The sequence below is a fragment of the Triticum aestivum genome, chromosome 6D (genome assembly GCF_018294505.1).
Source record: "Triticum aestivum cultivar Chinese Spring chromosome 6D, IWGSC CS RefSeq v2.1, whole genome shotgun sequence".
NCBI classification, from domain to species: domain Eukaryota; kingdom Viridiplantae; phylum Streptophyta; class Magnoliopsida; order Poales; family Poaceae; genus Triticum; species Triticum aestivum.
Genome location: NC_057811.1, coordinates 165,759,213 through 165,784,113, shown reverse-complemented (window position 1 = coordinate 165,784,113; position 24,901 = coordinate 165,759,213). Strand labels below are relative to the sequence as shown.

General features: G+C 47.6%; 2 protein-coding genes across 2 annotated transcripts; both read left to right on the top strand.

Annotated features, from left to right (window-relative positions):
- Positions 1-14,334: 14,334 nt before the first annotated feature.
- On the top strand, positions 14,335-15,216 carry LOC123143158 (ethylene-responsive transcription factor 15-like). Its single transcript, XM_044562003.1, has one exon. It carries the CDS (start codon positions 14,335-14,337, stop codon positions 15,214-15,216), a length of 882 nt encoding a protein of 293 aa, XP_044417938.1.
- Positions 15,217-21,630: 6,414 nt separating this feature from the next.
- LOC123141393 (zealexin A1 synthase) lies at positions 21,631-23,807 on the top strand. Its single transcript, XM_044560556.1, has 2 exons — positions 21,631-22,604; positions 23,008-23,807. The coding sequence occupies exons 1-2, from the start codon at positions 21,675-21,677 to the stop codon at positions 23,632-23,634; spliced, it is 1,557 nt and encodes a 518-aa protein (XP_044416491.1). The 5' UTR covers positions 21,631-21,674; the 3' UTR covers positions 23,635-23,807.
- The last annotated feature ends 1,094 nt before the right edge of the window (positions 23,808-24,901 follow it).

Sequence of the window (24,901 nt, the reverse complement as noted above, 5' to 3'; positions counted from 1 at the left end):
CACCCGTGCACTGGCCTCCCGCTAGGTCCGTCGCACCACAGCTGCCCGCGTGCCTGTCTCCTGAGTCGCCGCTACTGCTCCGCACGATTTGAAGACGTTGTGTTCTAAATCTGCTGCTACTTCACCAATACTGGGGAGGTCCAATCTGTTCAGTTTACCCGAAACAAGTACAATGGATAGCTTCAGGGTTATGGTTTTGTCGAGTTTGCTAGCCATACAGCTGCTGAGCGGTTTTCTTCAGACAGTCAATGGACAAAGGATGCCAAATGTTGAGCTGGTGTGCAGACCTAACTAGGCCAGTGCTGGTGAAGAGTGTGATAATACCACAGACTAATACAATCTTTATTGAGGAGTTGCAAGCTGATATTGTAGACTACATGCTACAGGAAACATTCAGGGTCAATTACCTTTCAGTGAAGGGAGAAAAAATCATGACTGACAAGATGACATTGTGTTCAAAAGATTATGGGATTGTGAACTTTGCAAAGAGAAAGACAACGTGGATTCAGGAGAGAGTACCAACTCCAAGTACAAATACGCCAGGAGCCCAGTTTGAACAACCCACTATATTTGATGGTTTTGACCCCAATGTCACTGAAAATACCTTGAAACAAGGGTTTGCTTATGTCAAAAAAGAGGAGGTGGGTCATGGCATGCGCGTCCACGCCACTGCCGGGCCTCTATATATCCACGTTAATTTTTGGAGCACGTGAAGATCATCTCGCGTTCAGATGCATCAGGTGATATCCATCTAAGTCTATTTTTAGTATATATATATTGTTTTTTGTAAAAGAACAATTACTTTATCTGTATATTTTTATACGTAGGACAATAATTCATTATAAAGGTGATGCCATGCTATGCCTATGGAGTATGCATTAACATCATCATGCACCGGCGTCCGCGTCCGCTTTCTGTTGAACGGGTGTGCGCAAGCCGCCGTCCGTGCAGCTCAATCCACATGAACTCGCCGGAAACCGCGCCCGCGATTGAGTCGCCGTTTGCATGGCTTAACCGCGCCTGCGATTGACTCGCCCGTCCGCGCTGGCTTACAACGCCGTGGCTAGCTCACCTGTCTGCTCCCACGGCCAACTCGGCCGTGATTGATTTCAGCTTCACCATGGTGATCATCAACTCCGCGGTGGATAATTTCTGGCCTGACATATCAGGTGAAATCCATCCAGTATGTTTTTATATTACATATTGTTTTCTTTAAAAGAGCAATTACTCTGGCTTGCAAGTTCTCCCATGCAGGACAAGTTGTCTACTACAAAAGGGACTATTATATCACTGAGTTGTTGAATGACAAATGCCGATTTATATCACGGTTAAATATGGAGAATGTCAAGACAACTCCTCGAGTCGTCTTAAGACTCGGGGGCTACAATGACATGACTCAGCAAATCTTGCCAGTTCCAGCAAATTCAAGAAGCCCGGGTCATTGGAGGGAAGATAACCCGGTCCCAGAGGCTGCTACCATATTGATGAAAATTTAAAGGCCGTCAGAAAATTTCCGGCTTAAAATGAAGGATTCTGGTTCAAAATCCAGCTCAAGGGAAATCTGTTTCACACAAAGCTTTGAAGCTCTCAATATCTGGTTTAAAATTCCGGTTCAAAAAGAATCCATCTCTCGCAAGTTCGGGTTCTCAGGAAAAATTAAAAATTGCCAAAGAGAACTTGTTGCCATGATGCGTGGTTCAAACATAGGCATCCTGCCTTATTGGCTTATCATATTATGATCACTTGGGGGCTTCCTGCTTAATGAGCGTAGCTATGCTTACCCTCTTGATCCGGCTTGCATGCCTTGATTGCAAATAACTTGGGGGTTTTCTACCCAAGTTGAATTGTTACCAAAGAGAACTTGCTATAATGTGCCGTTCAAACATAGGTAACCTACCTTGATGGCTTGTTAAAAATTACTTGGGGGCTTCCTGCTCATTGAGCATAGCTATGACTACCCTACTGATCTGGCTTGTCTACCTTAATTGCAAATTACTTGGGGGCTTCCTGCTCATTGAGCATAGCTATGACTACCTTATTGGTCCGGCTTATACGCCTGGATTGAAAAATTACTTGGGGGCTTCTTGTTTAATGGAACAAAGCTTTGTTTGTCCCTTGTAATAGGCTTGGACGCCAGGTGTATTCACCAAAAATCCGGATTATCTTGCCTTTGTATGCTTGCCACTCCGGCCAGGTAATCCTGGAATGACTCGCCGTACTCTTGACAGTCAATCTTATAAAGACCCTGAACTTGTCAAAGTTAAAACGACGATGGTCATGTGAGGCCCGGCGTACAGGTTTGAATAAAGGATTAACTCAGTGGTTGTGCGGCCCTTGAATAGCACTTGATATTGAGGTTTGGCAGCCTATGAAAGCCTTGTTTTTTTTTCTGACTTGCTATTTTCTATGAACATTGTTTTGGTTCATATTCTTATACCATATTGACATATGGTTTAGAATGATTCAGGCTATGTAGCCTTAGTCCTCATGACTCATATTTGAGTATATCCGGAGTTTTGGTAACCCGGCCTGGCTTTGGACGATAAGTCGCCGGTGTGCTTTGATTATGTGCTTGGAGATTTTCACTCTAAGTATTTGGGATGTTACCCTAGCTGCATATGGCGTTGTAAGCCGGCAGTATGAACTGATTTCACAGGCCATGTAGCCTTGATTATATGGCTCATCATTGAGCATCTTTGGGTTTGATAACCCGCCCTGATAGCAGACTTTAAGTCGCCAGGATATTTTGCCTTGAGCAATCAAAATGATGATATTTCATGACTCCAGGTTGATACTGGCCCCGGATTATAATTATCAAGGCATCACCATGGTATTAATCTAAAGGCATGTCTTTCAATAATGGTATGAATATGTTGGGTTTGGTAAACCGCCCTAGCTATGGACTTTAAGTCGCCAGTGTACTTTGGATTGTGCAAATTGGGATTATGCGCTTATGAATACTTGGGTTGTCACCCTCACTGGATGTGGCGATGTAAGCCGGCAATTTGAGCCAATTTTCTAGGTATATTTTTAAATTGTTGGATGAATATGCGAGGTTTGATACCCCGCCCTGGCTTTGGACATTATGTCGCCAGTATATTTTGGATTGCGCAATGGAATCATGCTCCTATAAATCATTGGATTGTTACCCTCACTGGGTATGGCAATGTAAGCCAGCAGTATAAATCAATCCTACAGGTATGTTTTCCTGGTTATATAAATATGCGAGGTTTGATAACCTGCCCTGGCTTTTGACTTTAAGTCGCCAATATGCTTAGGCTTGAATGGCCTTAATTCTAGTTTTTTCTATAATTGCATGAGACTATATTATGTTTGGGTTGTTGCCCACCCTGGCTTTTGACGTTAAATCGCCAGGGCATATGTTGTTTAAACTTTGTGTAGGACATGCAGAGCTTTACACATAAGAATACTGCTATTGCTCATATGAATCATTGCGTTTAAACCCATCATCTGGCCATCTGAAGATATTTTCGGGTTATCCAGCTCCGGGTTATATTGTTCAATATTGAGTTTATTGAGGCTATGAGCCGCGAAAGTGATCTTGTCAAAAACTGGACATGATTATGAGCCGCCATGGATGGGGTTATCAATTCTTAATTTTTACAAAGGCTATAAGACGCCGGGTAATTGCATCCCGGAGTACAATGGATGCGCATTAAGTCGCTATCGGCCAAGAGCCACCGGGTATTAAACTCCGGATTTACTTGTCAACACAGAAGATCTTATGATTGAGGTTTTTCATACCGGAATATATTATTCAAATCTTTAATAGCCAACATGGCTGGATTTTTATTATGGTTGTCAATAATCAGTATTATGATTGAGCTTTTCAAAGCCGCTTTAAAGCAATGGCTATTATTTCTTTATCCAAGAATACCGGCTCACAACAGAGAGCACGGTTCAATATTGAATATGCAAGGCTTTCAGCAAAGTCATCTGAACAGTGGATATGGTTTTATTTTACAATGGAAGTAATAGTCCCGAGTCGCTGTAGGCTTACGAACCGGCACTTGGGGGCTACATTATTCAAATCATGATTATATCAAGGATGCAAGTCCCATGTCGCTGCAAGAATGCACCATGACACTTGGGGGCTAATGCAAGGTCATTTTTAACTCGCCTTATTGAAGACCCGACTCATCACATCGTAATAAGCCGGCCCTTGGGGGCTACTAATTGCTCCTGTCAAAGGTAACCCGAAACTTGGGAGCTACATCATTTGGTGTTATTATTTACTGCTCAAATCTACATGATCATATCTACAAAGTCCCTGCTCATTATTGTATAATGACCCGGCCCTTGGGGGCTACACTGGTTGAAGTTTTTATGAACATAAGGCAGTTACAAGTGCGAGGTTGCTGCAAGCATGACAACCCGGCACTTGGGGGCTACATATGTGGAATATTCAGTTTATGACTAGTGACTGAGATGAACAAACCGGATTTCTTCAAGGTTGCGACATTTATATTGAAGCAAGTCTTAAGCTGTTACTATGCTCCCTTCTTAAGACTTGGGGGCTTAAAGTGACATGCATATAAGGGAGGTACATTTTCAAGCTTGATATGACCCGGTGCCATCAATATTTACAAACCGGTAAGTTCTACATCTTCAAGCCGGCTGAAAATCAGATGAGTATTTCAAGACCAATATTTTTGTTAAGCATTGGGAGCTGAATCAAATGAATTATTCTTCATAATATTTTTCTGCAAGAAGCCAATGTCAACAAAGTGACTATGAAACTAGCCTATTGACCCGGACTTTTCAGAAGAAGTGCCCAAATTTTTTGCATTGGCAAAGTTTGAACATATCTGCTAAAGGAGATTTGCTATAAGTCATGGACACGTATCAAGAAGGAAATGACAAGGACTTAAGAATGATCAGGTGCCGGTTCAAGAAAACTTTTAACCCGGAGCACAATCTGTCAAATTTGTTCTTGTGTTTATTTTGCAGTATAAGTTTACCATTGATAAAGCCAAGCTAAACTGGGGGCTAATGTCGGGGATATACCCCACGGTGTAACCCGCCGGATGTATGACCCGGCTGGAACTTGGCGACCCGCTTGGACCTGGCGGTTTATGGGCAATCCGCCTGAACATTGCGACTCACTGGTGACCCGGTGGGCGGGTCAGACGGACGATAAGGCCCAAGGCCCAGTAGGCCGGTTCATGTGATGGTGGGCCGGCTTAAGACGAAAGGCGTGAGGGATATTTTCCCTTACAAGGAATCAAGATCCGGACTTGTACCCGGCTTGTATTAGAAGATAGACTAGTCCTAATCCTATTGGGACTCCACAAGTAACCCGCCCCTCCAACTTATATAAGGAGGGCCAGGGCACCCCAAGAGGAGCGAAAGAATCTTGAGGGCTAGATACAACAAGAGGAGAGCCGGCTTATACATCAACTCCCTCATGAGCATACTGAATAAGACCTAGCCATAAACAACATGTAGGGTTATTACCGGATGATGTTTCCCCGGGGCCCGAAGCTGTCTAAATCTTGTCTCGTGTGCTAATCCGCTTCGACGATCTACACACATCTCTCGTCCCGATCAACCCCTCTCAAGCTACTACCTAGTTGCGTTGGCCTCACGACTAAGTCCTCAAACTAGGACATCTGCCGTGACAAATCCACGACACTACATATACGGGGTTAAGGCATCTCCAACGACAACCCGTAAATTTTCTCCCGCATCCGTCCATGTACAGGGGACCAGTCCGCAGACACGGGTGCGGGAGGCCGCCATCCAACGCTATCCTATATGTATACGTCAGTAAATTAAAATTCAAATGTACTCTGATTCATACAACGCGTCGGTCACACCAGCGCCAGATCGCATGTCCGATCGCAACCAAAAAGAAGCGAATTTTCTTAGCTTTTACATGTCTGAATCCTAAAGAACACCAGTCCTGCAGACCGTGCATTTCTGCCCTACATGACCGGCAATCCCAGTCGTGTGCTCCCCGATTAAGGAGGTGCCATCGCCGCCGTGTAGGCAACCTCCGCCTTCGCTTCCGCGTCCGCCTCCGCCGTGTACTCATAGTCCGCCGCCGCCAACTCATCTTTCTGCCGCTGCAACATCTGGTAGCGGACGGATTGCACGATCATTTTTGCATCGGCATCCAAAGAGTCGATATTCAAGGTCAACATCTAGGCGTCTTCTGCATTGGCGGTCATCTTCACCCTGTTTTCCTTGAACGCGACCTTCCTCTCTTCGGTCATGGTCCTCCTCTCTTTGAGATTGAGCTTCTTGTCTGTCGTCTCCATCAACAGTTTAAACCTCTATGCCTTCTTCTTCTCCTTGATGTCCGAGCGCCTCATGCATGCCTCCTCCTTCTCGCCAAGATGTCCTCGAACCTCTCTGTCATCTTGGCCGCCACACGTTTGAAGGAAATATGCCCTAGAGGCAATAATAAAGTTATTATTTATTTCCTTATATCATGATAAATGTTTATTATTCATGCTAGAATTGTATTAACCGAAACATGATACATGTGTGAATACATAGAAAAACATAATGTCACTAATATGTCTCTACTTGACTAGCTCGTCAATCAAAGATGGTTATGTTTCCTAGCCATAGACAAAGAGTTGTCATTTGATTAACGGGATCACATCATTAGGAGAATGATGTGATTGACTTGACCCATTCCGTTAGCTTAGCACTTGATCGTTTAGTATGTTGCTATTGCTTTCTTCATGACTTATACATGTTCCTATGACTATGAGATTATGCAACTCCCGTTTACCGGAGGAACACTTTGTGTGCTACCAAACGTCACAACGTAACTGGGTGATTATAAAGGTGCTCTACAGGTGTCTCCGAAGGTACTTGTTGGGTTGGCGTATTTCGAGAGTAGGATTTGTCACTCCGATTGTCGGAGAGGTATCTCTGGGCCCACTCAGTAATGCACATCACTTAAGCCTTGCAAGCATTGCAACTAATGAGTTAGTTGCGGGATGATGTATTACGGAACGAGTAAAGAGACTTGCTGGTAACGAGATTGAACTAGGTATTGAGATACCGACGATCGAATCTCGGGCAAGTAACATACCGATGACAAAGGGAACAACGTATGTTGTTATGCGGTTTGACCGATAAAGATCTTCGTAGAATATGTGGGAGCCAATATGAGCATCCAGGTTCCGCTATTGGTTATTGACCGGAGACGTGTCTCGGTCATGTCTACGTAGTTCTCGAACCCGTAGGGTCCGCACGCTTAAAGTTCGATGACGGTTATATTATGAGTTTATGTGTTTGTTGTACCGAAGGTAGTTCGGAGTCCCGGATGTGATCACGGACATGACGAGGAGTCTCGAAATGGTCGAGACATGAAGATTGATATATTGGACGACTATATTCGGACACAGGAATGGTTCCGGGGGTTATCGGATATATACCGGAGTACCGGGGGGTTACCGGAACCCCCCGAAGGTTATTGGGCCTCATGGGCCCAAGTGGTGGAAGAGGAGAGGCGGCCAAGGGGCAGCCGCGCGCCCCTACCCCCTAGTCCGAATTGGACAAGGAGGGGGGGGGGGGGGCGCCCCCACTTTCCTTTCTCCCTCTCTCTCCTTTCCTCTCCTCTCCTACTCCAACATGGAAGGGGGGAGTCCTACTCCCGGTGGGAGTAGGACTCCTCATGGGAAGCGCCAAGGGTGGCCGGCCCCCTCCCCCTCCTCCACTCCTTTATATACGGGGAGGGAGGCACCCCCTAGAGACACAACAATTGGTCCCTTGGATCTCTTAGCCGTGTGCGGTGCCCCCCTCCACCATAATCCACCTCGATCATATCGTAGCGGTGCTAAGGCGAAGCCCTGCGTCTGTAGAACATCATCATCGTCACCACGCCGTCCTGCTGACGGAACTCTCCCTCAAAGATCGGCTGGATCGGAGTTCGAGGGACGTCATCGAGCTAAACTCGGAGGTGCCGTGCGTCCGGTACTTGATCGGTCGGATCGTGAAGATGTACGACAACATCAACCGCGTTGTGCTAACGCTTCCGCTTTCGGTCTACGAGGGTACGTGGACACACTCTCCCCTCTCGTTGTTATGCATCACCATGATCTTGCGTGTGCGTAGGATTTTTTTTGAAATTACTACGTTCCCCAACAGTGGTATCAGAGCCTGGTTTTATGCGTTGATGTTATATGCACGAGTAGAACACAAGTGAGTTGTGGGCGATACAAGTCATACTGCTTACCAGCATGTCACACTTTGGTTCGGCGGTATTGTTGGATGAAGCGGCCCGGACCGACATTACGCGTACTCTTACGCGAGACTGGTTCTACCGACATGCTTTGCACACAGGTGGCTGGCGGGTGTCAGTTTCTCCAACTTTAGTTGAACCGAGGGTGGCTACACCCGGTCCTTGAGAAGGTTAAAACAACACTAACTTGACGAACTATCGTTGTGGTTTTGATGCGTAGGTAAGAACGGTTCTTGCTCAGCCCGTAGCAACCACGTAAAACCTGCAACAACAAAGTAGAGGACGTCTAACTTGTTTTTGCAGGGCATGTTGTGATGTGATATGGTCAAGGCATGATGCTATATTTTATTGTATGAGATGATCATGTTTTGTAACCGAGTTATCGGCAACTGGCAGGAGCCATATGGTTGTCGCTTTATTGTATGCAATGCAATCGCCCTGTAATGCTTTACTTTATCACTAAGCGGTAGCAATAGTCGTAGAAGCATAAGTTGGCGAGACGACAACGATGCTACGATGGAGATCAAGGCGTCGCGCTGGTGACGATGGTGATCATGACAGTGCTTCGGAGATGGAGATCACAAGCACAAGATGATGATGGCCATATCATATCACTTATATTGATTGCATGTGATGTTTATCTTTTATGCATCTTATCTTGCTTTGATTGACGGTAGCATTATAAGATGATCTCTCACTAAATTTCAAGATAAAAGTGTTCTCCCTGAGTATGCACCGTTGCCAAAGTTCGTCGTGTCCAGACACCACGTGATGATCGGGTGTGATAAGCTCTACGTCCATCTACAACGGGTGCAAGCCAGTTTTTGCACACGCAGAATACTCAGGTTAAACTTGATGAGCCTAGCATATGCAGATATGGCCTCGGAACACTGAGCCCGAAAGGTCGAGCGTGAATCATATAGTAGATATGATCAACATAGTGATGTTCACCATTGAAAACTACTCCATTTCACGTGATGATCGGTTATGGTTTAGTTGATTTGGATCACGTGATCACTTAGATGATTAGAGGGATGTCTATCTTCAAGGAAATATGCCCTAGAGGCAATAATAAAGTTATTATTTATTTCCATATATCATGATAAATGTTTATTATTCATGCTAGAATTGTATTAACCGGAAACATAATACTTGTGTGAATACATAGACAAACATAGTGTCACTAGTATGCCTCTACTTGACTAGCTCGTTGATCAAAGATGGTTATGTTTCCTAGCCATTGACATGAGTTGTCATTTGATTAACGGGATCACATCATTAGGAGAATGATGTGATTGACTCGACCCATTCCGTTAGCTTAGCACTCGATCGTTTAGTATTCTGCTATTGTTTTTTTATGACTTATACATGTTCCTATGACTATGAGATTATGCAACTCCCGTTTACTGGAGGAACACTTTGTGTGCTACCAAACGTCACAACGTAACTGGGTGATTATAAAGGTGCTCTACAGGTGTCTCCAAAGGTACTTGTTGGGTTGGCGTATTTTGAGATTAGGATTTGTCACTCCGATTGTCGGAGAGGTATCTCTGGGCCCACTCGGTAATGCACATCACTATAAGCCTTGCAAGCATTGCAACTAATGAGTTAGTTGCGGGATGATGTATTACGGAACGAGTAAAGAGACTTTCCGGTAACGAGATTGAACTAGGTATTGAGATACCGACGATCGAATCTCGGGCAAGTAACATATCGATGACAAAGGGAACAACGTATGTTGTTATGCGTTTTGACCGATAAAGATCTTCGTAGAATATGTGGGAGCCAATATGAGCATCCAGGTTCCGCTATTGGTTATTGTCCGGAGACGTGTCTCGATCATGTCTACATAGTTCTCGAACCCGTAGGATCCGCACGCTTAAAGTTCGATGACGGTTATATTATGAGTTTATGTGTTTTGATGTACCGAAGGTTGTTAGGAGTCCCGGATGTGATCAAGGACATGACGAGGAGTCTCGAAATGGTCGAGACGTAAAGATCGATATATTGCACGACTATGTTTGGACACCGGAAAGGTTCCGGAAGGTTTCGGACATTTATCGGAGTACCGGGGGTTACCGGAACCCCCCGCCGGAACTAATGGGCCTTGTTGGGCCCTAGTGGAGAGAGAGAGGCCGGCCAGGGCAAGAGGCGCACCTCCTCCCCTTGAGTCCGAATAGGACAAGGAAAGGGGGGCGGCGCCCCCCTTGCCTTTCCCCTCTCCCACTCCTTCCTTCCCCTCCTTCTTGGACTAGGAAAGGGAGGGGCAAACCTACTTGGAGTAGGTTTCCCCCTCCTAGGGCGCGCCACCCCCTTGGCCGGCCCTCTCCTCCTCCCCCCTTTATATACGGAGGAGGGGGGCACCGCATAGACAAAACAATTGATCTCTTGATCTCTTAGCCGTGTGCGGTGCCCCCCTCCACCATAATCCACCTCGATAATATCGTAGCGGTGCTTAGGCGAAGCCCTGCGTCGGTAGAACATCATCATCATCACCACGCCATCGCGCTGACGGAACTCTCCCTCAAAGCTCGGCTGGATCGGAGTTCGAGGGACGTCATCGAGCTGAACGTGTGCTGAACTCAGAGGTGCCGTGCGTTCGGTACTTGATCGGTCGGATCGTGAAGACGTACGACTACATCAACTGCGTTGTGCTAACGCTTCCGCTTTCGGCCTACGAGGGTACGTGGACACACTCTCCCCTCTCGTTGCTATGCATCACCATGATCTTGTGTGTGCGTAGGAATTTTTTTGAAATTCCTACGTTCCCCAACAACCTTCTCGCTTCGCCCTCTCCTCCTCCAACTTCTTCCCTCGTAATTCTTTTATCATCTTTTTCGGCGGTTCTTGGGTTGGGTCGGTAGAGTCAACAATTTCTTGCTCGTTGGCTTGGGCAATGGTCTTGGCATTGAAAAGGTTCCACTTCTGTTGCCCATTCAACTTCAACCAACAATGCATGACGGTGAAGGACATCTTCTCCAACTTCTTGTACACCACACAAGCACGAGTAGGCTCCAAAGTGAAACAATGTCGGCAAAGTGAGCAACAAAACAATACATGTCCGGTTAGTGATCAACAACACTAAAGCATATCCGGGTAGTGATCAACAAAACAAAAGCATATCCGGCTAGTGAGATACTTACTTACTTAGTGATTTGTGGACCGCTAGGCCACCATGTGATGAGATGCTTCAAGTGTCCGCAATACTTGGACACGGCCTCTTGGATGGTATACCATCGATGGTTAAGGGACTTCCATTCATGGTTGCGGATAACCGCCTCGGAGTAGGGCGCGAAATGCTTGTGTTCATGGGACCATATGTAAATGTTCCTCCAAAAGGTTGTGCCATTTTGCTCCCTGCCATGGATTGGATCAATGCTGGTGGCTAACCATGCATCGCACAACAACTCGTCCTCCCGCATGTTAAAGCTTTCTCCTCTTCCCTTCTTCTTCTTCTTCAGATCATCGGCTGTATCATCCGTATCATCTTCGTCGCCGTCCTCCTCCTCTCCATCCGTCTGCTGCTCTCTGGCGGCCCAATGCTACCGTTGTTGTGTGCCATCGCCGGTCTGGGTGTAGGGCTGCTGCGTGGCCGTCTGGGCGTACGACTGCTACTCCTGGTAGTTGCCGGACTGGGTGGGATTCGAGTCTTCCATCTACCCGTCCTCATAGACCCCTCCTCCTCTCTCGGCTCCGTCGTGGATGATGTCGAGCATCTCCCTGTCCGCGTCGTACGCCGGCTCCCCAGCACTAGGCATTGCAGCGAACAATGTGTGGGCACCCATCTGCTCCCCAACCGCCGTCCGCGCCCAGACAAGTTGCGGCGAAGAATACTCAGAGAAGTGCGGCGCCGCGTTAACGTTGACGATGTAAGGCACCGTACCGGCGGGGGTTCTGAGCTGCTTGGCAGTGTAGTATTATGAAGGCTTGTAAGGCTCCGACCATGGCGCCGTCTGTATGTGGGCGCGCACGTTTGGCGGCGTGTGCCACGGCCGCGCCGACCAGCTCGTCCGCCACGACCTCGCCGCCCATTGCCACCACCAGGCCCACCGGCGGCCAACCACTTCTTGAGCTTCTCCTCCTTTGCAGCCTTCGCTTTGGCATGGTGAGTTTGCCGCGTCGCTGAGCTGATCTTCCGAGCGAGCGTGATGCTCGGATCCTCCGGCACCTCCGCTGGCTTCATCTCCGACAGGTTCTCCGACAGTTCCATGCGTCGGCGGCGGAAGGAAGGAGAGGGTGGGAGAAAAGAGTGGGAATTGGGCGGAGAGCGGCGGGGAATGGAAGAAGAGAGTGGGGGATTTTGGTGCGAAAACAGTGCGGGATGCTACAAAAGCGCGGGCTCCATCTTCCTTTTGGTGGGCCAGGGGGTAGAGAGCGACGTTTCGCGTATCCAGACTCCCGCAAAGCCTCTCCATGTTTGTCTTCGGTTTGCGGGAGAAAACACATCCGGACCACGTCACGGATCGATACATGACCGCGTTGGATGGCTTCCACGGTCCGGACAGCCAACCCGAACGGTTGCGGGAGGTTTGCGGGTCGGCGTTGGAGGTGCCATTATACTGGTTTTACAGGTTGACTGGAATATAATGTGATGTGGAAGTTTGTGTAGGTACGGCCGTAGGGGTTGGACGTGGGAAGCGGGGCACGTGAGGAGGCGGCGGCGTGGTTTGGACTTTTCACAGAAAATCTAGTGAAGATACTCCACACATGTACAGATGTATCCTCAGACATACTGAAATGTATGTATGTACCGTATACAGTAACGATTTATCTTGGTGATCGATCTGCACTTTAGCAGCCACAGCCGCTTCATGTGCTTGCATGCTGTCTCCGGCCCTTGACTGCTTCCGGGAAGCGTCGCTGACCTATACTATGATCATATTGTTGCTTTGTCTGGCCAATGTTGGGGAACACATAACCTGCACATCTGTCCAACATGTACCTAGCTACTGCAGCAGCCGCCGAACCTCCCAGCGCAAGTGAGCAGTAGATTCTTCCGTACCGTGTGCTTTACACTGCTTCGCTGGTGACGCCATGGAAAAGAACCAGTTAGAGAGACATGGAGAGAATCCAAGCTTGGATACAAGAATACGAATATACCCTAGATACTGTAGAGGAGCGTACCCAACCCTTTTTTATTCATTAGCAGGGCAATTTTTTTAAACACGGTTTCTTGGGACTCGATTCATTAAAAATTATCTAAAAGAATTACCCGGTTAATTAATGGAAAACCAGACGAAAACCGTCACAACAGGCCCACGAAAACAAGGCACACAGAGCGACCTGGCAACCCGCACAAGAACGCATACACGCCGCCGAGGAGAAAAGCGTCATCGAGGTTGCAGCCCGGCGTCATCGTCATCACGCCTCCGCGAGGGCGACTCCGACTTCACCATCAACGACCACCGAAGAAGCCCTCATCGCAAACAAATGTCGAGCCTTGCGCCAGCCAATGCCAAATAGTTAGCCACACGCACCGGCGACCAGGCAGCTCCGACTCTGTCGACGAGCATTGCATGAGAAAAGTGTTGGGCTTGCACCAAGCCAGCGCCAGCGCCAACCACCCGTCTCGTGTCATCATCACCGCAAGGGCCCCACCTCAGTAGCTCCGACTTTGGGAGCTCCGTTTGCGAAGTCACTTGCCTTCACAAAACAAAGGCGCAAGGCTTCTCCCTACCCTGTAGAAAATAAAGATAAAATGAAAGGACAGTCTACCTATCCCTTCTCTTTAAAAACAGTTTATCCGTTGTTTGTCTCAGTTAATACCCAATTTTGAGAGCTCTGTTGGCGAGTTTTATTTCTGCCTCCGGGCGCCCTCCTTTTTTGAGTGGGATGCAAAAGAAGAGTAAGATAGTAGATTGTGATAATCTGTCTCTGAGATCTAGAGTTAATCCTGTAGATGGTGGAGGTGAGCACCCCTCCCCTACTTAATTTGACCACTTTATCTTATGTTAAGTCAAACTCAAAATATATTTCTTATTCGCGGCAAGTCGATCGCTCTATATAAGGGCTTCGTTACGTTAGTTGCTTTCTAGCTAGTACCGTACTACCTGAAGTGCTTAATTGTCTAATTAAGCAGGAGAGATTAGCCTAGCCAGGAGTATCAAGTGATGGAACTTAACCACAACGGGTACGGCTACTACGACAACAATGGGTCCTATACAAATGATGGCAACCCATGCTACTACGGCATGAGCTATGCCACTTCCGAGCCCTCCTATGGCTACCAATACCAGCAGTCTGCTTCTACCCAGCCCCAGTCCTCCTACGACAACCACTACTACCAGTACGACATCACCAACTCTTCCTCCTCTGCGGCTCCGTCCTACGCCGCCGCCGACGACATTGCCCCTTACGCGCAGGAGCAGCACCCACAGTACCTCAATTTCGGCGGCAGCAGCTATCAGTACGATGGCGCCGCGAGTGCTATGGGCATGGGCATGGGCATGGGCATGGACCAGTTCAGCGCGCTCATGGAGGCCACGTCTATCTCACCTGCTGCACCATCCTGGGCGGAGCAGCAGGAGGCAAAGAAGGCCAAGGCAGAGACTCCGCAGCTGATCGGCGTGCGGAGGCGGCCGTGGGGCAAGTACGCGGCGGAGATCCGGGACTCCACGCGCGGCGGCGAGCGCGTGTGGCTGGGCACCTTCGACACCCCGGAGGCCGCCGCGCTGACCTACGACCAGGCGGCCTACACGTCCCGCGGACCCGCGGCCGTGCTCAATTTCCCGGTGGAGCGAGTCCGGGAGTCGCTGCGCGTGCTGAAGCTCGGCAAAGCCGCGGCCGCGGGGGAGGACGACTCGCCCGTGCTGGCGCTCAAGAGGCGCCACTGCATGCGGAAGCGCACTCCCAAGGGCAAGGGCCAGGAGGGTGACATGAAGAAGCAACCTGGTGGTGCTGCTGCTGCGTCGAGCGTGCTGGAGCTGGAGGACCTGGGAGCAGACTACTTGGAAGAGCTGCTCGCATTGTCCGAGCAGTGGTCGAATGAATGATCTACGATGTTTGCTGGCTGCTGGCTCTCATCGTCGTTCACGATCGCGCTCTAGTACGTACCTCCATAGTCCATACGACCATACAGCCTCCCAAGCTCCCAGGATCCAACATTTGCCATTTCCTCCGTGGTGCGTGCGCTCAGGTCGCACTCCGGGTTGAGCCATTTTTTCCTATTTATCCATTATTTCATTATTAATTTGTGCATGCCTGTGGCTAGTCGGACACACATGTACTAGAACTAGTTCGAATAAATTCATGTGCTTTCCCTGTTTATGTTCCATCCCATTCGGACATTCCTAATTCCGTAAATCATCAATACCTGGTGGCCAGAAACCAGATTGAGGACATCAATTTAAAGTACATCGATTTTGAAAAAAGTTTATTGATTTTGAAAAAAGTTCATCGAAATTGAAAACAAAGTTTCATCAATTTAAAGAAAAAGGTTTTACAATTTTTTTAAAAAGGTGCACTAAGGAAAACAAAAAGAATACGAGAAGAAAAAAGAAAATAACAAGAAAGGGAATAAACCGAAGTGAATAATGAAATAAAAGAAAAAAGCAAAGACACAATATTCCTTGGAAAACGTTTTATCTTTTAAACCGTGCCTCCAAATGTTGAACCGTTTTCACCATTGTATTCCTCGCGTCGAGATTTTCAAAACTAGATCCCATGTTGACAGGTTTTGATAAACTTTTTTTCACAAAAAAAATCCTGAGAGGCACGGCCATGACTCTCACAGAAGCAAAATCATGCCTCTCATGAAATCAAAACCATGCCTCTCATGAAAGAAAAAAAGAGATAAAACGTGTTTTTTCTTCGTTTTTAAGAGGCACGGCCGTGCCTTTCGCGGAAGCAAAATCATGCATCTCACGAAAGCAAAATCTTGACTCTCGCGGAAGAAAAAAATGTGTTTTTTCCTTTTCGAGAGTCATGGTCGTGCCTCTCGCGGGAGCAAAACCGTGCCTCTGACGAAAGAAAAAAAAACACATTTTTTCGTTTTTGAAAGGTGCAGCTGTGCCTCTCGCGGAAGCAAAACCACGCCTCTGTTGGAAGAAAAAAATAGAAAACATGTTTTTTCGTTTTCGAGAGGCACGAATGTGCCTCTCGCACGGCCGTGCCTCTCACAGAAATAAAATCATGCCTCTCACGAAAGCAAAACCGTGCCTCTCACGGAAGAAAAAAAAGAGAGAAAACGCATTTTTTCTTCGTTTTCAAGAGGCACGGCCGTGCCTCTCGCGGAAGCAAAATCATGCATCTCACGAAAGCAAAATCGTGACTCTCACGAAAGAAAACAAAAAGGAAATGTGTTTTGTTTTCCTTTTTGAGAGGCATGGCCGTGCCTCTCGCGGGAGCAAAACCATGCCTCTGACGAAAGAAAAAACATGTGAAAGGCATGGCGGTGCCTCTCGCGGAAGCAAAACCGCGCCTCCGACGGAAGAAAAAAAAAGAAATCGTGTTTCTCCAAAGCAAAACCGTGCCTCTAACGGAACAAAAAAATGCGTTTTTCCGTTTCCGAGTCTCGCAGAAGCAAAACCATGCCTCTCACGGGAAAAAGCGTGTTTTTTCGAGCAATTTTTTTCGTTTTTTTTGTCGAGGAACTAAGAAAGACTGATGAAAAAGCAAAAAAAAACACTTAAAAAGCCAAAAACGCGTGTGGAAAAATGAAAAATAATAAAATCTAGAGGAAGCGTTCAGAGCACGACACGTGGTGGCGGCTGGGCGCGCTCTTAAGCCACCGCATGTGATCGTTGGGGAGGCTTCCGAAGGAGCGCTCCATGGGGCGGCCCATATTCGGATTTCACGTGCCTTTCTCAGGACCGGTTATAGAAAGGTTTTATAAGCTTTCTTGAACGTTTTTTTTTCCTTTATGTGTTTGTCCTTTTAGGGGTTTTGCACACTTTTTCCATTTCCTTTATTCCTTTTTCTTTTATTTGATTTAAAATATTCTGACTATTTTTTAAATTGGGGAATAATTTTTAAAATTCATCCGTATTTTCTAAATTGTTTTTAAAAAACTTTGGGAACTATTTATTGAATATGTGAACCTATTTGACCGGATGAACATTTTTAAATTTGGGGCATCTTTTGAAATTTTTAAACACCTTTTGAATTTAGAACATTTAAAATAGTCTGAAAAATTTTTAATTGATAAGCATTCTTTGCAATTCACGAACATTTTTTTATATCAACGAGCATTTTATGTATCAGCGAACATTTTTTGAAATTCACGAACATTTTCCAAACACGAGAACATTTTTTGAAATTTCTAAACATGTTTTAGGTTTCACGAACATTTTTTAAATCCGTGATTTTCTTTTTGAAAATCAAAACATTTATCAGATTTATGAAATGTTCTCGAAATACCGGATTTTTTTTCAAATTTATAAACATGTTCAAAATATGCGACCTTTCATTAAAATTTAGGACATTATATGAAATATAGAATATTTTTCGAAATCCTGATTCTTTTTCAAAAAGATAAACAAAAAAACAGGGCACCCTAGCCGGCACATGGCTCAGCCCAAAATCGCGTGCAGGAGGAGAGGGGGGAGGGGCGCGTTTGGGCATATTGTGTCGCACCACGCGCGAAATAGGTTGTCCCCATCCATCCCGCCGGAACCGAAACTCCACGATGCATGTTGCCCATTCTAATGGCTCTGGGAGCAACTCTTCGACGAGTATAATTCGGCCCCCAACAATTTGTAAACTAATTCACCGGAATGTTTAGTGTCCGATCTCGACGAGATGTCTAAATCAGATCTAATCTAGGTCTGTCTTCAGCGTCTTGAATGTTAAAGTAGAAGATGTCCCCTCCCAATCTTAGCTTCTCAATAGTGTTATAGTTGCATTGATCTGTTGTAGCGGGACATTGATCTGATGGGTTGCTCTTCGATGATCGTAGCCCTAAAAAATGGACCGTTGAAATCAATTTTCATGTGTAGCTCAAAGTAGTTGCGGTTTCTTCTTATTCCTACAGAATATCTAGTAACAAGAATATGAAATCCTAAATAGCAAAAACTTATTTTCTTGCGCGTTCTAAGTCTAAGCAAATACAAAAACTTCGCTTATACAATTTCATCTACATCAAGGGAGCAAGTTGCGGCTCACTAGAACATTTTGGGGTGTATAGTTCATCTATTAATAAGATACTAAGCTCTCTAGATTTGGTGTTTCTTGGTGCGTCAGGGGCTATGGGGACGTTGTGGGTTCCGCCTATAAGGGTGTGTGTCACTGGGTCCGGAGATTTTTACGATTTTGAGAAGGTATTGACCGCATTTTTTATGTTTTCATCGGTTTTAGTTGTTTTTCTGTTTGTCTTTTCCTACTTTTTCCGTGTTTGTTTTTGTTTTTTTCTTCTCTTTTCTTTATTATTTTTTCCACATTTTAATTCAGATAATTTTTAAATCCATGAACATTATGACCTTTTTTAGAATTGATGAACATTTTTAAAATTCGTGAATATTTATAAAATTACTCCCTCCTCCCCACAATAAAACATCTTATATTATGGAACGGAGGGAGGAAGTACCAGAATGTTTTTAAAGTCTGTGAGAACTTTTTGATTTGTGTACCTTTTAAAAATTCATAAACATTGTATGAAATCTATGAACATTTTCCCAAAATTCATGTTTTAATGCAACAATTTTTAAAACCCAAGATTTTTAAGTACGTGATTTTTTTATTTAATGAACTTCTCAAATAAAAATTACGATGGCCAACTTTTTCTAAGCTAACAGTGGAGCGAGTGAAAGAAAAACTAAATGGGCAAGCGAAGCAGGGAGTCGAGCTGAATGAGCGATAGCTTCATGGGCTAGCCCATGTTGGCGTTATTGCAACAATTCCACAGTTTCAACGTGGAATGAGAGATCTCAAACGGGCCCACATAACCACCACGGACTAACATTGAGGCCGAAATATATAAAGACACCACAACTACACAACTAACAACTTGACCCTTCATTCAGAATAGATATGAACTTTAACAGTAGTCCAACTTAATATACGAATGACAAAAGCACACCACCAGAACATAATTAAAACTCCAGCCAAAATAAATAAAACTAAAACAGGACAACCAACCCCAAAAACTTGGTATAGAAAAAATAATTAATCATAGAGTGAAAAACAGCGCGACGATGTGTGTTAGCCTCTAGATTTGTACTAGTTTTCAATCTTGCATCCCGACTTAACCCTTTAAACATGCCTTTCACTACTAAAGTTCCTCGAAACAGGCTTTCTCCCCTCTTTATAAATAAAGATACAAACCAAACAAAATACATGAGCAAACGAGATACAAGATGGTGAGGTAGTCCTCTTACAAAGCAGATCCTAGGCTACCCGGATCGCGAAGAAGACAAGCAACTACGCTACCGAAGGAGAACACGGGAGAAACTGAAAAGAATCCCATGCAACACCCTAGGACATCTAAGCTCCTAGACAATGCCCCCAAGAAGGGTAACGGCGCAGAGCGTCGTCACTGCCTAGCCCCACCGGGCAAGGGTCTTCACCAGGAACTCTGACACGGAGAGAAGATTCGCGACGACGCCTTCAAGAAGAGAATGGCGACCGCAAGCGTCGTCCTTGCCCATGCAAAAGCGCTGAGCATTCGCTCGGCACCCCACCCATGTCACCAAGGCCCCAGGGAAAACTCGACGTGCCCAGACCCCAGATCCAGACCTGAGCGACGTCCAATAGAGGACGCACCCGAGCCACCAACCGCTACCCCTCTCATCGCCCGCACGACCAAGATGGGAGCCACCACCGCTGCCATGGTGCCCATCGGAGAGCCAACCATGTGAACCGCCATTCGGAGCCGTCGCCCCGTCATCCATGTCCGGCACCTCACCCACCGCCCACATTGCAAAGTACCAGCCACAGTAGGAACCGTAGAAGGCCGCACCTTTCACTCCTAGCCCAACACGAGTCATGAAGGTTAGGCCGGTGCCACCACTGTAGGGGCCCCCAGCCCCGCGTCCCCAGCCAGTCCTGGTGGACTGAGGGAGACACACCCCAGTGACTCTCGACTGCCGTCGACGAACACACTCGCACGACGCCATTTCCATGGCCCTTGACTCCGAAGTCCCGACCACCACCAACGACCACCGCACCCACGGAGGGAGGGGCCTCCCCGCCCGTGGGCACAACCCGGATCGAGCCCAATCTCACCTACTCGGAGAGGCAACTCCGACACGCCTCGGGCCCTAAGCAGATCCTCCCGAGCACAGCCACTCCGACGACATAGACCAAGGAGAAGGGAGATCACATCTGCCACGATGCGCCGCCGGCGGGGCACGGGCACCCAGTGAGCTCTGCCGTCCCCAAAGACCCGCTCCACCCGTGCCCCAGTCAAGCTAGTCACCGCGGCCACACCGCAGGACACACCCGACTGGCGCACACCACCATGTCGCGCCATCACCGGCACTCTAAGCCATCGGAGACGGTCGGCCCGTGCCACCACAACCCTCGTCGCCCATGAGTCAACAACAGGACGAGCCCCTGATGCAGATCCGAAGGGTTCGCCGTCGCCACCCCAAGTACGCACCACATTCCCGGGACATCCAGCAGCCGCTCGCACATGGCGCCACCACCGAACCTCGCCGGGCTACCACGATCAGCCGCCACCACCGTCAAGGACCCGCAGCGGCCGCTGGCCCCGCGCCACCCATGGCCCGCTGCACTCGGCGCCAGATCTGGTCGCAAGCGGCGGCAAGCAAGCCCCTCCAGCAGCAGCCCGACGCACAACGGATGCCACCTGACGTCGCCGCGACCCACCAACCGTGGTGCCTTGGCCCATGGAAGCTTCCCGCACCGGCGCCACACACGAGGGGACGAGGAGGCGCCGACCAGGCTTTGGCTGGGCGAGCCCTGTGGCGGCGGCGGCGGTAGAAGAGAGCGGAAGGTGGGAGGAAGACCGGCATCGGCTAGGGTTCCCTCCCCGTCACATGCGGGGGTGACACTGAAAGTGTGAGTGGGGAGCGTACTCTCCCATGTACTCCATCTGTCCCACAATGTAGGACGTTTTTCGATACGGGACTACTACTGAAGTTTGAGAGCTGGGAAGAGGAGCAAACATGGGTGTTACTTCTTTTCTATAGAAAACAGTCTTTTCGGAGTTCATATATCAATTGTGGCGTGCATACAGTTTGCTGATTCACACGATTACTCACTGACGGTGTGAGTTGTCATGCTACACCGTCTTACTTGAATTAGAAAAGGCTACTTCCATTATCACAACAGGCAATTGTGAGTTGGCAAGTAACTCCAACTCCCCAATGACGCCAAGCCAAGTACCAACACTAAAGTCGACTCTTGTACTGCTGTACTCAGCAACAATGTTTGGATGGAGTGACGCGGCTTATTTGTCGCGTACTCCCTCGAGCGCTGCATGAACTCTTCACAAGAACTGACCATCTAGGCGCTGAGCATATGTGCGTGCACGCGCTCACTCTATGCCCTCATGAACACCATGGCCGTGGATCAAGCCGCATGCTACCTCCTCTGCATCGTCCTCACTCTGCTTCTCCCTCCGCTGCTCCTCAAGCTCGTGAAACGTGGCGGCAACGATGGCCTGAACCTGCCGCCGGGCCCGTGGAGGCTGCCGGTGATCGGCAACCTCCACCAAGTCGCGCGCGGGGGGCCGCTGGTCCACCGCACCATGGCCAACCTCGCGCGCCGGCTCGACGCGCCGCTCATGCGTCTGCAGCTTGGCGAGCTCCGCGTCGTCGTGGCCTCGTCCGCCGACGCCGCCCGGGAGATCATGAAGACGCACGACGCCAGCTTCGCGACGCGCCCCTGGAACGCCACCACGCGGCTGCTGCGGGCCGACGGCGAGGGCCTCGTGTTCGCGCGCTACGGCGCCCTGTGGCGGCAGCTCCGCAAGCTGTGCGTCGCGGAGCTGCTCAGTGCCCGGCGCGTGCGGCCGTTCCGCCGCGCGAGGGAGGAGGAGGCCCGCCGCCTCGTCGCCGCCGTCGCCGAGGCGGCGTCCTCGGGCCAGGCCGTGAACGTCAGCGAGCGGATCGCCACGGTCGTGGCGGACTCGACGATGCGCGTCATGATCGGGGACAGGTTCGAGAGGCGGGAGGAGTTTCTGGAGGAGCTGGCGGAGATCGTCAAGGTCGGCGCGGGGTTCAGCCTGGATGACATGTTCCCGTCGTGGAGGCTCGCGAGCGCCGTCGGCGGCATGACGCGCCGCGCCGAGCTGAACCACCGCAAGACCTACGAGCTGATGGACTGCGTGTTCCGGCAGCACCAGCAGCTGAGAGAGGCCGTGGCTGAAGGCGCCATCAAGGAAGAGGAGGAAGACCTTGTGGACGTGCTCCTTAGGATACAGAAGGAAGGCGGCGTCGAGGTGCCTCTCACCACAGGCAACATCAAAGCGGTCATCCTTGTAAGGCCCATTTTACTACTATATCACCATTTTAATAGAGTAATTTGCAACATTGATTGAGATTTTCAGCAAGTTTCTGGCGATCGAGAATCAGCAAAAGTGAGACTATTTCCTGGGAACCATAATTAAAATCTCGGTCATATTTTAAAGCAAACGATCCAAATCAACAAATCATTCCATATATTTATAATCTATACAAACCAGAAATTGAACTAACATTTCAGTTAGGTTGCACACATACAAACATTACAATTTCAGACTTTAAGAGTGTGCAATGTGGCGCAATTTTCAAGAATGTACCGATGATTAGCAAAAGTGAGACTACTATTTCTGAAAAAAATGATTTACTTTATGCACTATTTTTTCCCAAAAGCTGATGGATAGGTCGCGTATTGGCATACAGGACCTCTTCAACGCCGGGAGCGAGACATCAGCAAATACACTCCAATGGGCCATGTCAGAGCTAATGAGGAACCCACTAGTGATTCACAAGGCACAAGTCGAGCTGCGGAACAGCCTCCAAGGGAAATCGACGGTGACCGAGGATGACTTGGCTGGCCTGAAGTACCTAAAGCTCGTCATCAAGGAAACCCTGAGGCTGCACACGGTGTTGCCACTGCTTCTCCCGAGGGAGTGCCGGGAGACGTGCAATGTCATGGGGTACGACGTGCCCAAGGGCACCACCGTGTTCGTCAACGCATGGGCGATCAGCAGGGACCCGAAGCACTGGGATGACCCGGAGAAGTTCAAGCCGGAGCGATTTGAGAGCACCACGATTGACTTCAAGGGCACCGACTTCGAGTTTGTTCCGTTTGGTGCCGGGCGGAGGATATGCCCGGGCATCACGTTTGCGCAGGCCAATATGGAGATTGTGCTCGCTGCACTGTTGTACCACTTCGACTGGAAACTCCCTGGCAAGGCCTTGCGCAGCGAGCTGGATATGGCGGAGGAGATGGGCATCTCGGTCCGAAGGAAGAACGATCTTTACCTGTGTCCCGTGGTCCGTGTTAGCCCATGTGCTCTTGTGTAGCCGCTTTACTTGTCACACCATGTAGCTACCAGTCTATGCTATGTGATTATGTAAGAAGTCACCCATTTGGACTGTAAAAGGAACCGGTGTGACTATGTATGGAAAAATGTCCATTAATTTGGTGACTTAAAGGAGTGGAAAGTTGGAGCTGGAGCAAATCTCCCTTTGTTTTCCTTTTTTTCAACCATGTTTGTAAAAATGTCCAAATCAATTTTCTGGGTGCTTTCTGTATGGGTATGTACAAACTGTTACACGGTCTGTGTGATATATCAAGGCCATTGAAACTTTGATTGAAAATGAGTTGTCAAAATTTTCCAAAACCGCAGAAGGTAAAGAATCATCTTACATGATCTTGTTGTGTTCTCTTGACTGGAAGTAGTACCGTCCTGTTAAACTTGGAGATGATTTCCTTGGTGTATCACAAATTATCTTACAAGGTTATTCTTTCAGGCCAAAAATATTTTTATCCGAAGCTTTGACATATTGGTTCTCTTTTTACTAGCAGGAAGATAACTGCTGGAAGTAGTTGGCAAGAAAAGCATTTGATCGAGCTCGAAGCGTTGATACTGAAGGAAGGTAACTACTCAAAGGCATTTCTTTTATCAGATCCTATTCAAAGGTAACTACTCAAATGCTATGCTAGTAAATCTATACAATATGCAATTTGCTATAGTTATGTATGCAACTAATATGGGCAACATTCTTTGATTTGGCTGCTGCAAAACCTGTAGGGTTTTCCCTGTCGGCGAAACTTTTCATTCCTCTATTGTATGGATGATTCAACCATATTTGTCTCTTATATGAATAGGGTGTTTCAAGGTTAACATGAGATGGATTATAATGGAGTTGAGGGAAATCATTCCAGCTAAAGAATCAAAAGCTACATGTTATGGTTGTCATACTGTGCTGCTGCTTTGAGATGGCGAAACATAGTAGATGTGCTGTGTATATGCTATCTGCTCCTAGAATCAGACGAGATTGTTTTCTCCTTGCCCTTTTCTATATTTGAGTCTGCTGTAATTTTTTTCTTTTAACTTTATCTTTGCATCATCTGCTTTTTTTTTTGCGAATGATCATCTGCTTCTTACAATGTAGAGAAAACAAAATGTTGTTGCTGGGAAAGAATGGAAAAGAGCATCCAAAAGTACCTCTTGATTAAGCAACCAGCTAATTAGTCTTGGAATGTATTTTTCACATAAAGTGATCCATTAGGTTTTTGGCCTGAATTTTTTTATCCAACGAAAAGTTGTAAGTTCAACCGCTTCAT